We start from the raw sequence: 14,093 nt of genomic DNA, 5'->3' as shown, positions 1-14,093 counted from the left end.
TTCACTGACTTTTTGTTTCTCTCAATGGTGAAATGCTTGGCTTCTATTTGTGTTTCCCCTGAAAGCCTGTCAATAACAGGCTGTGGAGAAGTCCTGACATGAACCATCCATAACCAAAGGCATCAAGAAAATCTACCAATGCTAAGTGAGCATCTCAGATTTCAGAATTTACTTTAATCCCAAATAAGACAAGTGTGTCATAATGATGTCATGAATTCTGTGCTTGTTCAACTCCTATGGATACCCTATTAATTCTCTTTCACATAAATGGCAAAGTATGTAAAACATTCAGTTTCACCAGTAAAAACAGAAGCAGGAAAGTAGAGCATGAAAGTATCTGTAGCTTAAGGTTCAAATTAAACAGTGTTGGTAAGATTTTTGAGTCTATTATTAAGGATGAGGTTGCGAAGTACTTAGAAGTGCATGGTAAAATAGGACTGAGTCAGCACGGATTCGTCATGGGGAGGCCATGCCGGAAAAATCTGCAAGAATTCTTTGAGGAGGTAACGAGGAAGGGGTCAGTGATGGGGCCACAAGTATTCACTATATACATTAACGATCTGGAAGAAGGAACCGAGGGCATTGTTGCTAAGTTTGCAGATATGTAGAGAGACAGGTTGTGTTGAGGAAGCAGGGAGGCAGCAAAAGGACTTGAACAGGCTAGGGGAGTGGGCAAAGTGGCAGATGGAATACAATGTAGAACAATGTGTGGTAGGAACAATAGAGGCATAGACTATTTTTTAAATGGGAAAAGACTTTGAAAATCAGAAGCACAAAGAGACTTAGGAGTCCTAGTTCAGGATTCTCTGAAGGTTAACTTGCAGGTTCAGTTGGCAGTTAGGAAGGCAAATGTAATGTTAGCTTTCAAAGAACAAAGAACAAAGAAAAGTACAGCACAGGAACAGTCCCTTCGGCCCTCCAAGCCTGTGCCGACCATGCTGCCCGTCTAAACTAAATTCTTCTACACTTCCGGGGTCCGTATCCCTTTATTCCCATCCTATTCATGTATTTGCCAAGATGGCCCTTAAATGTCACTATCGTCCCTGCTTCCACCACCTCCTCCGGCAGTGGGTTCCAGGCACCCATTACCCTCTGTGTAAAAAACTTGCCTCGTACATCTCCTCTAAACCTTCATGTTGAGGGCTAGAATACAAGTGCAGGAATGTATTGTTGAGGCTATATAAGGCTCTGGTCAGACCCCATTTGGAATATTGTGAGCAGTTTTGGGCCCCGTATCTAAAGAAGGATGCGCTGGCATTGGAGGGGATCCAGAGGAAGTTCACAAGAATGATCCTCAGAATGAAGAACTTGTCATATGAGGAGTGGTTGAGGAGTCTGGGCCTGTACTCGATGGAATTCAGAAGGATGAGGGGATCTAACTGAAACTTACAGAATATGCAGAGACCTAGATAGAGTGGACATGGAGAGGATGTTTCCACCAATAGGAAAAGCCTGAACCCGAGTCACAGCCTCAGACTGAAAGGACGATCCTTTAAAACACAGATGAAGAGGAATTGTTTCAGCCAGAGGGTGGTGAATCTGTGGAACACATTGCCACACCCTGTGGAAGCCAAGTCACTGAGTGTCTTTAAGACAGAGATAGATAAGCTCTTGATTAATAAGGGGATCAGGGGTTATGGGCAAAGGCAGGAGAACGGGATGAAAAACATATCATTGGTGGGCTGAATGGCCTGATTCAGCTGCTATATCTTATGGTATTAATATGCTCCAGTTGACAATTATTGAGCTTCCATGCAATACTCCTGTACTTGTTAGTATTTGTTAATTATTTTTGCAGTGACAGGTTTACAATAACAAACATTTGTTTTTAAAAAAAGACAAAAATATTTATTGCTCTGATGGGGAGTACTGTGTGACTTACCACCGTATACTATTCCAAACTGCCCTGAACCTAGCACCTCGTCAGCAAAGATCTGGTAAACAGAGCTGATATCCTGTAACAAAGACAGTGCAAGGTTGAAACAAAATGCAGTACGCAAATAATTGATGTGATCATCTGTCCTTTCTGGTTGACTTCTCTGCTGTCCCTGTACTGCCCACACAACCACATGTTCCTGTTGATCATGAATTGTGAGTTTCTCCTAACAGTCAAATGTATCAGTTTAAGGGGTTAGGAAGGCTAATACTACAAAGATTTACAGAATATGTTTATCATTTTACTTAGCATAATATCTAGGTGGCTTCCTGAAATCACAAAATGAAAACCTGTAGTAGCATGGATCTTCGACAAGATGCTCAAGCTGGGATTTTATAGTGATCACTACATTGGAAATAGTGTGCTGAGAAGTCAGTCTGGTTTAGAAAAGGCAAAGGTGTTGACTCCAACACTGCTCATCAGTGGTGGGCAAGCTATGTAAAGTAAAGTCACCGTAGTCCTAGATGACCATCGGCTGCTGTCCCCTTTGAGGGGGAGATCTGACTGGTGGTGATTTAACCTGAGGATCACCACACCTCAGATGAGGGGCAAGATGAGAGGTCATGAATAACCTCAGCCAGTACAGGAATTGAACCCGCACTGTTGACCTCGCTCTGCATCACAAGCCAGTTGTCCTGGTCAAGCTATGATGATGGCGTTCGGAAACCTGTGCCTTACTACTGTGTTTTATACACACCCACATTTTAAAAAAGTCAGAAGCTCCTACAATGATACTTTGGAAATCTATATTTGCTTTATAATTCAGATTCCTTTCACATGGGGCCCTTCTGCGTTTGTCCCTGCTCCACAAATATTTACTGTTTTATTTATAGGGGAGGTGTTTGGTTGTTACAACAGACTGTTGCCAACTGGGCCAAGCTGCCACATTAGATCAAACTAGTGGAAATCAGAGTATAACAGTGGTAGGTAGATGAATTAAATGAATGATATGTCATATTGCAAGAAACCAAACATCACACATATTCTAGATAAATGGTTATGAACTAGTTTAAGGTGAGAAAACTCATTGGTCCAGAATTTCTTTGAAAGTTGTGCCAAAACAATGTTAGTACAACCTAATTGCAATTTTCAAAGTAATTTTCAGAGGAAATTCGCATGCAAGTGATCCCAGTTGCTTTTACACTATGCCAGCATTTGCCTGATCATGTGTCAATTTAGCAAAACCTCCATCAGACACTCGGCCACTAACTAACATGGCTCTGACCCCAAGCAAAAGGCCAGAGAATGAAAGTTTTTTAAATATTTAGGCACGTTCCACACAGGCTATAAATTTACGCACAAAAGGTCTGACATAACAAGGCGCAAAGTCATATTTCTGATATTTTAAGAAATATCCACGATCTGTACTGTATTTTTTTGCATCATTCATGTATTTTTATAGTAACAAAATCAGTGATATTAAAAGTTGCAAAACCTCAATGATTGCATTTTCCTGAATATGCTGTCCCTAATGCATATAAATGATGGCCTAATGGCAATGAACTTTAGCTTTTATATTTGAAGAGGGACTTAAAAGGAAGAATACAGTGCATGTTCTATGCTTTCCTCAGGCCCTGAATGCTAATACTGGTCATCCATTTGTTTAAGCTAGTTTTTACATGCTGGACCTAAAATTTGATTTTCAGATTTTTCAGTACAAGTGCCGAATATGAAATTGGGGTAAACCCCAGTGTAACTCCAAGTTAAAATGGCCAGCTGTGCCTTGTGAGGAACGTCCGTGCCAAGTTTCCTACCTTCAAGTTATGAGGATAGGCACCATATATAGAGTGTGATGAACAAGTAAAATAGACCACTGAGCAAAGTCGTGGAAACAAGGCCTCAAGTTGCTCTACAACATTAAGAGGCCACCACCATTGTATTTATTTTTACATGAATGAGCCAAGATGGGCCAAATAGACATGCTCATGTTTACCTTGTGAACTTGTTCAAGAGGGGAGAGACTGGTTTTACTGTTACACAATATTCCAACATCATTCACAAATTGTTATGTGGACTGAAACAGTGGATCAACTGTATTAATAATGCCATAGCACAAAGGCACACAATCTGGTCCATGGGCCTGTGCCAGTACTTTGCTTTATTTCTAATCCTGCTTGCTCGCCATACCTTTAAGTATTCTCTTTCAAGCAAGTATCTAATTCCCTTCATACAATACTTGTGGTCTGCGACACAGAATTCCGCTTTCTAACCTTACCAATAAGTCACATTTACACTACACAAGTACCAGAAAATGATTATCTGCAATAAGACAGAATCTAATCAACTCACCTTGACATTCAAAGGCATTACCATTGATGAATCCCCATCAACAGTGCCCTGGGTGTCATCATTGACCAGAAACCTAACTGGATCAGCTATATAAATACTGTGGCTACAAGAGCAGGTCAGAGTCTGGGAGTTTTACGTCAAGTAACTCACCTCCTCACTCCCCAAAGCCTGCCCACCATTTACAAGACACAAATCAGGACTGTGATGAAATATTCTCCACTTGACTAGATAAGTGCAACTTCAATAACCCAGTAGTAGTTCAACACCATTTAAGGCAAAGTAGCCATTTGATTAACAAACGATTCACCATTTTCAAACTTTTACTCCCTCACCAGCAGCGAAACGTGGCAGCAGTGTGTACCATCTACAAGATGTGCTGCAGCAACTTTCCAAGCCTCCTTCGATGGCACTTTCCATGCCTGTGACATCTATCACCTAGACAAGAGTAGCAAATGCAAGGGAACACCATCGCCTACAAGCTCCCCTCCAGGTCACACGCTATCCTTACTTGATGTGGAGATGCCGGCGTTGAACTGGGGTGAGCACAGTAAGAAGTCTGACAACACCAGGTTAAAGTCCAACAGGTTTGTTTTGAATCACGAGCTTTCGGAGCACAGCTCTTTCATGAAGCTGTGCTCCGAAAGCTAGTGATTTGAAACAAACTTGTTGGGCTTTAACCTGGTGTTGTAAGCCTTCTTACTGTATCCTTACTTGGAACTATATCACTGTTCCTGAGTCAAACATCTGGCACTCTCTTCCTAACAGCACTGTGGGTGTATCAACACCAGATGGACTGTAGTGGTTTAAGAATATGGCTCACCATCACCTCAAGGACAATTAGAGATGGGCAACAAATGCATTGTTGGTAATGCCCACATCCCATAAAAAATATAAAAACACGATTATCTAAATTTTAGTATTGCCTGTTTCAATTCATTTTGTGATTACCTTAAATATGTGCCCTCTTAAAATCCAACTGACCACTTCCGCTGGCAGCTATAAAGGAGTAAGTCGCACATTTGGTGGCTCCCGCTCAGGTCGGACTTTTGGTCCTTTTCCCCTGATTTTCTACCAGACTTGAACTGTATAACTGAAGACAGAGGCAATTGTGTACCGAATTCCCACATCGGTGCATGGAGAGAAGGACTAGACGTGCCCGGAAAGGCAGAAGCAGAAAGACAGAGAAGACTTGGGCTGAAGCTGCAGCGGGAGACAGCATGGCGGAGAACCAGACCTCTGGTTTGTCGACCCAGCGGTCAATGGAGCAGCTGATGCAAGTTATTCAGGAGGGCTTCGCCAAGCAGAAACGGGACTGCTTGGACCCGATAAAAGAGTCGATTGAGCGGCTGGAGCTTAGATTGGAAGCCCAAGATCGGGCGATCCAGAAGGTGGAGAAGGCGCTGGCTGAGCAGGAGAAACATCAAGCTGCGGTGGAGTTGGAGGTGGGGATGCTGAGAGACCAGCAGAAGAAGCTCCTGGAGAAGGTGGAGAATAGGTCCCGCCGGCAGAACTTGAGAATCGTTGGGCTCCCGGAGAAGTCCAAAGGAGCGGACGCTGGGGCACACATCGCAGATATGTTTGAGAAGCTGCTGGGGGATGGGGCATTCTCCAGACCCTTGGAGGTGGACAGGGCTCACAGAGCACTTGCGAGGAAGCTGCGAAGGAGAGACCACCCCCCACCCCCCAACCGAGGGCAATGGTGGTGTGATTCCACAGGTACTCAGATAAGGAACGCATTCTACAATGGGCCAAGCAGACACGGAGCTGTAAGTGGGACAACAGTATCCTGCGGGTTTACCAAGACCGGAGTGTGGAGGTGGCCAGGAGAAGAGCAGGCTTCAACCAGATTAGGTCAATCTTTTTTAAGAAAAAGTTGAAGTTCGGACTGTTGTACCCAGCTCGTCTCTGGGTCACGTATGAGGAACAGCACTTTTATTTCGAGTCACCTGAGGACGCGCTGGACTTCGTGAAAAAAAAGGACTGGTGGTAGACTGAGAACTTTTGAACTTTGCTGCAACGTTCATGGTTTTTTTTTTCTTTTTGTTTCTCTGTTCTTTAAAAAAAAGTTTCTTATTTTTCGTTTTGTGGAAGCTGTTTGTAATGCCTTCTGTATTGATTTGGGACCAGTGGCAGAGCTGAGTGAGTTAAGATTTTCATTTGCACTGTTGGGGGATGGAGATGTGCTTGTTTAGATTTTGGTGTTTTTTCTGTCGGGCAATTGTGCTGGGATTGTTTGATGTTGGAGTATGTTTGTTTGAGAGGGGGGGGGGGGGGGGGGGAAACGGACGACGACAATAGGTGGGAAACTATCCTGCGCCAGGGATGGGTGGGCTAGCTCACGGAAGCGCAGTGGGGGGTGTGCATAGGTTCAGTTTATCAAAGGGGTTGGGTTACAGAGTGTTATTACTCGGGCGAGGAGGGGGTGAAAATGTTCTGCTGACGAGGGAGGGACTTGGGTCAAGGGACAGAGAGGAGGTTGGGGGCGGAGGCTGCCAGGGGGTGGGCCGGTGGAGGTGCGGAGCATGGGCTGGAGGCGGGCCCAAAAAATGGGATGGCTGATCTGCGAAAGGTGGGGGGCAATGAGTCCCCCCCCCAACGAGGCTGATCACCTGGAATGTTCGAGGGTTAAATGGGCCGGTCAAGAGGGCATGTGTGTTCGCGTATCTTAGGGGACTGAAGGCAGACGTGATAATGTTGCAGGAGATGCACCTTAGAGTAACTGACCAGATTAGATTGAGGAAAGGCTGGGTCAGTCTTCTTTCACTTGGGACTGGATTCAAAGACTAGAGGGGTCGCGATCCTGATCAATAAGCGGGTGGTGTTTGAAGCGGGTAGAATAGTCTCGGATGTGGGAGGTCGGTACATTATGGTCAGTGGGAAACTGGAGGGGGTGCAGGTGGTATTAGTAAATGTGTATGCGCCAAATTGGGATGATGTGGAGTTTATAAAGAGGATGCTGGGGAAGATACCGGACCTGGACTCACACAGGTTGGTTGTGGGAGGGGACTTCAACACAGTTATTGACCCTGGCTTGGACCGGTCAAGTTCGAAAATGGGCAGGGTGCCAGCAATGGCAAAGGAACTAAAAGGGTTCATGGAGCAGGTGGGAGGGGTGGATCCAGGGAGATTTGGGCAGCCAAGGGTGAAGGAGTTCTCCTTCTACTCACACGTGCATAAAGTGTCCTCCTGAATCGATTTCTTCATTTTGAGCAGGGCCTGACTGGCAGGGGTGGTGGACACGGGGTACTCGGCGATTACAATCCCAGACCATGCTCCGCACTGGGTTGACCTGCAGGTTAGTAAAGACAGTAACCAGCGCCCGCACTGGAGGTTAGATGTGGGACTTTTGGCTGATGAAGGGGGTGCGAGCGGCTGAGGAAATGTATTCAGAACTACCTGCAGGTCAACGACACGGGGGAAATTTCAGCAGCGATGGTCTGGGAAGCACTGAAGGCAGTGGTCAGACGGGAGCTGATCTCGATACGGGCCCAGAGGGAGAAGGTGGACAGGGCAGAGACGGACCGACTGGTTAAGGAGATACTACAGATCAATAGGAGGTATGCAGAGACCCCAGAGGCAGGGCTTTTAAGGGAACGGCGGAGGCTACAGGCGGAGTTTGGCTTGTTAACCAGAGGGAGAGCGGTAGAGCAGCTGAGAAAGGCAAGGGGGGGGGCAATCTAGGAGTATGAAGAGAAGGCCAGCAGAGTGCTTGCACAGCAGCTTAGAAAAAGGGAGGCAGCCAGGGAGATAGGGAAAGTAAATGACGGAGGTGGGAAACTGGTTGGAGATTCAGCAGGGGTGAATAAGGCATTTAGGGATTTCTACAGTAGGCTGTATAGGCCGGAACCCCCTACGGGGCCAGAGGGGATGAGGCACTTCTTGGGGGGGGCTGCATTTCCCATAGGTGGACGGGGAGCTGGTAGAAGGACTGAGGGCCCCGATCGGGTTTTAAGAGATAGTGGAGGGTCTGAAGGCCTTGCAGACGGGTAAAGTCCCGGGGCCGGACGGGTGCCCAGTGGAGTTTTATAAAAGGTTCTCTGGGATATTGGGGCCAGTGTTGATGAGAATGTTCAATGAGGCAAGGGAAAGAAGGGTGCTGCCCACGACAATGTCACAGGCCACGATTTCGCTGATTCTGAAGCAGGACAAGAACCCGGAGCTGTGTGGGTCCTACAGGCCGATATCCCTGTTGAATGTGGACGGCAAATTGCTGGCCAAAATGTTGTCCTCCAGGATTGAGGATTGTGTTCCGGACGTTATTGGGGAGGACCAGAAGGGGTTTGTTAAGGGTAGGCAGTTGGTGGCCAATGTAAGAAGGTTGTTAAATGTGATCATGATGCCCCTGGATGGTAGGGAGGTGGAGGTAGTGATCGCAACTGATGCATAAAGGGCTTTTGATCGGGTAGAATGGGATTATCTGTGGAGGTACTGGGGCGGTTCGGATTAGGGCGGGGTTTTATTGACTGGGTCAGGTTGCTGTATCAGGCTCCTGTGGCAAGTGTACGGACGAATAGGACAACATCGGACTATTTTAGACTGCACCGGGGGACGAGACAGGAATGCCCCCTTTCCCCACTGCTACGCGGGAATGGGACTGGCTGCATAAATTAAATCTTGCACGGCTAGTAGACCAAATGAAGGACGATTTTCGGAGATGGGACGCGCTCCCATTGTCACTAGCTGGGAGGGTGCAGACGGTGAAGATGACGGTCCTCCTGAGATTCCTGTTCGTGTTTCAATGTCTCCCCATCTTTATTCCGTGGTCCTTTTTTAAAACGGGTCAACAAAGTGATCTCTGGCTTTGTTTGGGCGAGCAGGACCCCGCGGGTAAGGAAGGTAATGCGTGAGCGGGGAGAAGGCGGGCTGGCGTTGCCAAATTTTAGTAACTATTACTGGGTGGCGAATATAGCCATGATCAGGAAATGGGTGGTGGGGGAGGGGTCGGCATGGGAGTGTACGGAGGCGGCTTCATGCAAGGGCACCAGTTTGGGGGCGTTGGTAACTGCGCCTCTGCCGTTCCCTCAGGCACGGTACTCCACCAGCCCCGTGGTGGTGGCAGCCCTGAGAGTCTGGGGGCAATGGAGGAGACATGTGGGAGCAGAGGGAGCATCGGTCTGGTCCCCAATCTGTAATAATCACCGGTTTGCCCCAGGAAGTATGGATGGGGGGTTCCAGATATGGCGGAGAGCAGGGATTGAGAGGATGGGGGATATGTTTATAGAGAGGAGCTTTCCAAGTATGGAGGAGAAGTTTGGGTTGGCGAGGGGAAACAAATTCAGGTACTTGCAGGTGCGGGACTTCCTACGTAAACAGGTGTCAACCTTCCCGCTCCTACCGCTAAGGGGGATTCAGGACAGGGTAGTTTCCAGAGGGTGGGTATGAGAAGGGAGCGTCTCGGACATTTACAAGGAATTTATGGGGTCAGAGGAGACGGAGACCGAGGAGCTGAAGCACAAGTGGGAGGAGGAGCTGGGAGGAGAGATAGAGGATGGTCTATGGGCAGACGCGTTGAGTAGAGTCAACATGTGCCAGGCTCAGCCTGATACAATTTATGGTCGTTCACTGGGCTCACATGACAGTGGCCCGGATGAGCAGATTCTTTGGGGTGGAAGACAGGTGTGCAAAATGTGCGGGAGGACCAGCGAACCATGTCCACATGTTCTGGGCATGTCCGAAGCTTAGGGGATTTTGGCTGGGGTTTGCAGATGTCATGTCCACGGTGTTAAACACAAGGGTGGCGCTGAGTCCAGAGCTGGCGATTTTCGTGGTGTCGGAAGGCCCCGGGAATCCAGGAGGAGAAAGAGGCAGACATTCTGGCCTTTGCTTCCCTGGTAGCCTGGAGACGGATACTACTAGCTTGGAGGGACTCAAAGCCTCCAAAGTCAGAGACTGGCTATCTGACATGGCTAACTTTCTCTGTTTGGAGAAAATCAAGTTTGCCTTGAGAAGGTCGCTGTTCGGGTTCGCCCGGAGATGACAACCGTTCGTCGACTTCTTCGCGGAAAATTAATCGTCAGCAGAAGGGGGGTGGGGGGGGGGGGGGGTTTAGTTAAGCTTAGTGTAGGGGGTTAATAAAGGTGGGACCTGTAAGGGAGGGAGATGGCTTTTGCACTATGTTTATAGTTTCATGTACATTGTTTAATGTGTTGTTGTTATAATACCAAAAAATACCTCAATAAAATGTTTATTAAAAAAAAAAAATCCTCCTGCTGACCAGTGGAAGTATTGCTTCATTATTATATCTTTTAAAGACTGCAAAAATCTCTCCATCTGATTGACCAACATTCCCTTTCTGCTCTAGCAGAATTGGACATTTAATGCCCATCCCAATTGTCCTCGAGAATGTGGTGATGAGCTGCCTTCAAGAACAGCTGCAGTACACGCACGGTGCTGTTAGGGAGGGAGTCACAGGAGTTTGACCCAGCGACACTGAAGGAATGACGATATCTTTCCAAGTCAGGATGGTGAATAACTTGGAGGGGAACTTCCAGGTTCCAGGTGGTGGTGTTCCTGTTGTCCTTGTCCTTCTACATGGTAGTGGTCGTGGATTTGGAAGTTGCTGCCTGAGGAGCTTTGGTGAGTTCCCACAGTGCATCTTGTAGATGGTATGCATTGCTGCCGCTGCTCGTCGGTGGTGGAGGGAATGAATGTTTGTGGAAGCGTTGCCAATCAACCGGGCTGCTTTGTCTTGGATCGTATCAAGTTTCTTGAGTGTTGTTGGAGCTGCACTCATTCAGGCAAATTGACAGTATTTTATCGCACTTCTGACCTGCAGATGGTGGACATACTATCGGGAGTCATGAAGTGAGTTACTTGCCGCAGGATTCCTAGCCTTTTACCTGCTCTTGTAATCACATTATTTGTAAGCTGTTTACCTGCTCTTGTAGTCACAGTATTTGTATGCTGAACCAGATACTTTTCTGATCAATGATAACCCCCAGGATGTTGAGTGTGGTGGGTTCAGCAACAGCAATGCCAATAGATGTCAAGGGGTGATGGCTAAGTTCTCTCATGGTGAAGATGGTCATTACTTGGCACTTGTGTGGCATGCATGTTACTTGTCAGCCCAAGCCTGCATTTTTTCCAAGTCTTTCTGCATTGGATGAACTGCTTCAAAATCTGAGGAGTCTCAAATGATGCTGAATATTGTGCAATGCTCAGCAAACATCCCCACGATTGACCTTAGGAAGGTCATTAATGAAGTAGCTAAAGATGGTTCGGCATCCCACACATTAAACTACATTTTAAAAAAATAAATATTTTTTATTCTCCTCCTTTTTCACATTTTCTACCAAATTTACACCCACCAACAATAAACAATAATCAGTAACAAATATGTCAATCCCCATATCATTAACAACAATCCCATCCTCCCACCAAACCCCAAACATTCACACAAACAAATGACAAAAAGGAATTAGGGATCACCCATAGTCACCATTAACACACACAGCCCCCTTACCTCCAACCCTCCCACCCACCCGCCCAACTAATGTTCAATGTTATCCAGTTCTTGAAAGTGCATAATGAATAACGCCCATGAATTGTAGAACCCCTCCATCCTTCCCCTCAGTTCAAACTTAACCTTCTCAAGAGTCAAGAATTTCAACAGGTCCCCCTGCCACCCAGGGCACTGGGTGAAGAGGTTGCTCTCCAACCCATCAGGATCCGCCTTCAGGGATCAATGAGGCGAAGGCTACAACATCTACCTCCGCACCCGTTTCCAACCCTGGCTGGTCCGAATATGGCCTCCCGGGGGCCCGGGTCCAGTTTCACGTGCACCACTTTAGAAATTACCCTAAAAACCTCTTTCCAGTAATCCTCTAGCTTTGGACAGGACCAAAACATATGAACGTGATTTGCGGGGCCCCCCCGCAACGTTCACACACATCTTCTACCCCTTCAAAGAATCGGCTCATCCTTGCCCTCGTGAGGTGTGCTCTGTATACCACCTTCAGCTGTATCAGGCCCAACCTCACGCACGAGGTGGAGGCATTCACTCTGCAGAGCACCTCACACCAGAACCCTTCCTCCATATCCTCTCCCAACTCTTCCTCCCACTTTGCTTTGATCCCTTCCAGTGGTGCCTTGTACTCTTCCAAAATAGCTCCATAAACCGCAGACACTATCTCCTTCTCCAGTCCCCCTGTCGTCAGCACCTCCTCCAGCAATGTGGAGGCCGGCTCCACCGGGAAGTTCTGTATCTCCTTTCTGGCCAAATCTCGAACCTGCATGTATCTAAACATTTCCCCCTGCCCCAGCCATACTTCACTTCCAGCTCCTTCAATCCTGCAAACCGACCTCTAAGAAACAAATCTTTTAGTGTCTTAATCCCCTTATCCTCCCATTTCCGAAAATTTCCATCCCACCTCCCTGGCTCAAATCTGTGGTTCCCCCGAATCGGCTTTTCCCTTGACCCTGCCCCCAACCCGAAGTGTTGGCAAAACTGCCTCCAAATTCTCAATGAAGCTATTATTACCAGACTCCCTGAGTATTTCCCCATGGCCATCGGGAGCGGCGCTGTTGCTCATGCTTTCAATCCCGACCCCCTGCACAAACTCTCCTCCATTCTGACCCACTGGGAATCAACCCCTCTGACCCAGCTCCGCACCTTCTCCACATTCGCCGCCCAGTAGTAATACATCAGGTTTGGAGCCACTTACCTACATAACCTACTAACTTATCTATATCTTAATCATCATGTCATACCCACATTTGTTTGAGTGCATTATGATATTGTTCTTCCTAACTTCTGAAGTCTAAATTATAATACCTAAAAGTATAGAAATTACACCAACAATCATCTTGTCAATTTTTTTGGAAAATCCATACAAACCTCAATCCCTGCCTTTCCTTTACCCAAGACCCTGTGCTAATTTCTTCAAATTTAAAAAAAGTTTTAGAGTACCCAATTATTTTTTTCAATGAAGGGGCAATTTAGCGTGGCCAATCCACCTAACCTGCACATCTTTGGGTTGTGGGGGTGATACCCACGCAGACACGGGGAAAATGCGCAAAGATAACACAGGCATTGACCCGGGGCTGGTATCGAACCCGGGTCCTCAGTGCCGTAAGCAGCAGTGCTAACCACTGCGCCACTGTGCCATCCTGCTAATTTCTTCAAAGAAACTCTGCAAGACCATTAGAAAAGCAATGCTCTCTGGCCTTGTTGATTCATTCTTTAGGTGCTTGGTAATTTTGTCCTGTATTTACAGATTCTAATATTTTATCAACAATTTAGTTTATATTAACTAGCCTATAATTTCCTGGTTTAAATTGTAAACTACTGGAGCACTAGGGAGGAATAAAGGCTGACTTACCACATTCTCCTGGACTTGGCAGTTAGATACTGAAATGCTGAGAGACAGGTCTTCTGTGGAATGAATGGCAAAGGCAGGCAATGAGCAGAGTTCCATTAAGATTATTCAACAGTAGAATTACTTTTACGCTATCAGGATTACTCAAAATACTGTTGCAAATGGAATGAAATGAAAAATCGCTTATTGTCACAAGTAGGCTTCAAACGAAGTTACTGTGAAAAGCCCCTAGTCGCCACATTCCGGCACCTGTTCGGGGAGGCTGGTACAGGAATTGAACCGTGCTGCTGGCCTGCCTTGGTCTGCTTTAAAAGCCAGCTATTTAGCCCTGTGCTAAACCAGCCCCTGTTCTACTGTTATAGAGGGTTACATAAATTGTACAGCACAGAAGAAAGCCATTTAGCCCAACTGGTCTACGCCAGTTTTTATGCTTTACCCAAGTCTCCTCTCACCTGACTTCATTTAACCCTATCCACCCACCATTCTATTCCTCTATTACGTGTTTAGCTAGCTTACTCTTAAATGCTACCTGCTTTAATGACACCCGGTTC

At 46.7% G+C, this 14,093-nt stretch overlaps 1 protein-coding gene across 1 annotated transcript in view; it reads right to left on the bottom strand.

Annotated features, from left to right (window-relative positions):
* Positions 1-14,093, bottom strand: part of prkd3 (protein kinase D3) — a 595,703-nt gene that overhangs the window by 28,614 nt on the left and 552,996 nt on the right. Inside the window, exons 13-14 of the mRNA XM_072511897.1 lie at positions 13,546-13,598; positions 1,883-1,955 (exon numbers count right to left, since the gene is read on the bottom strand). Coding sequence (XP_072367998.1) covers positions 1,883-1,955; positions 13,546-13,598 — 126 coding nt within the window. The remainder of the gene's footprint in view (positions 1-1,882; positions 1,956-13,545; positions 13,599-14,093) is intronic.

Source organism: Scyliorhinus torazame, chromosome 1 (assembly GCF_047496885.1).
Source record: "Scyliorhinus torazame isolate Kashiwa2021f chromosome 1, sScyTor2.1, whole genome shotgun sequence".
Classification (NCBI taxonomy): Eukaryota; Metazoa; Chordata; class Chondrichthyes; order Carcharhiniformes; family Scyliorhinidae; genus Scyliorhinus; species Scyliorhinus torazame.
Note: the sequence above shows the minus strand (reverse complement) of the source record. Positions and strands in the feature narration are given on the sequence as shown.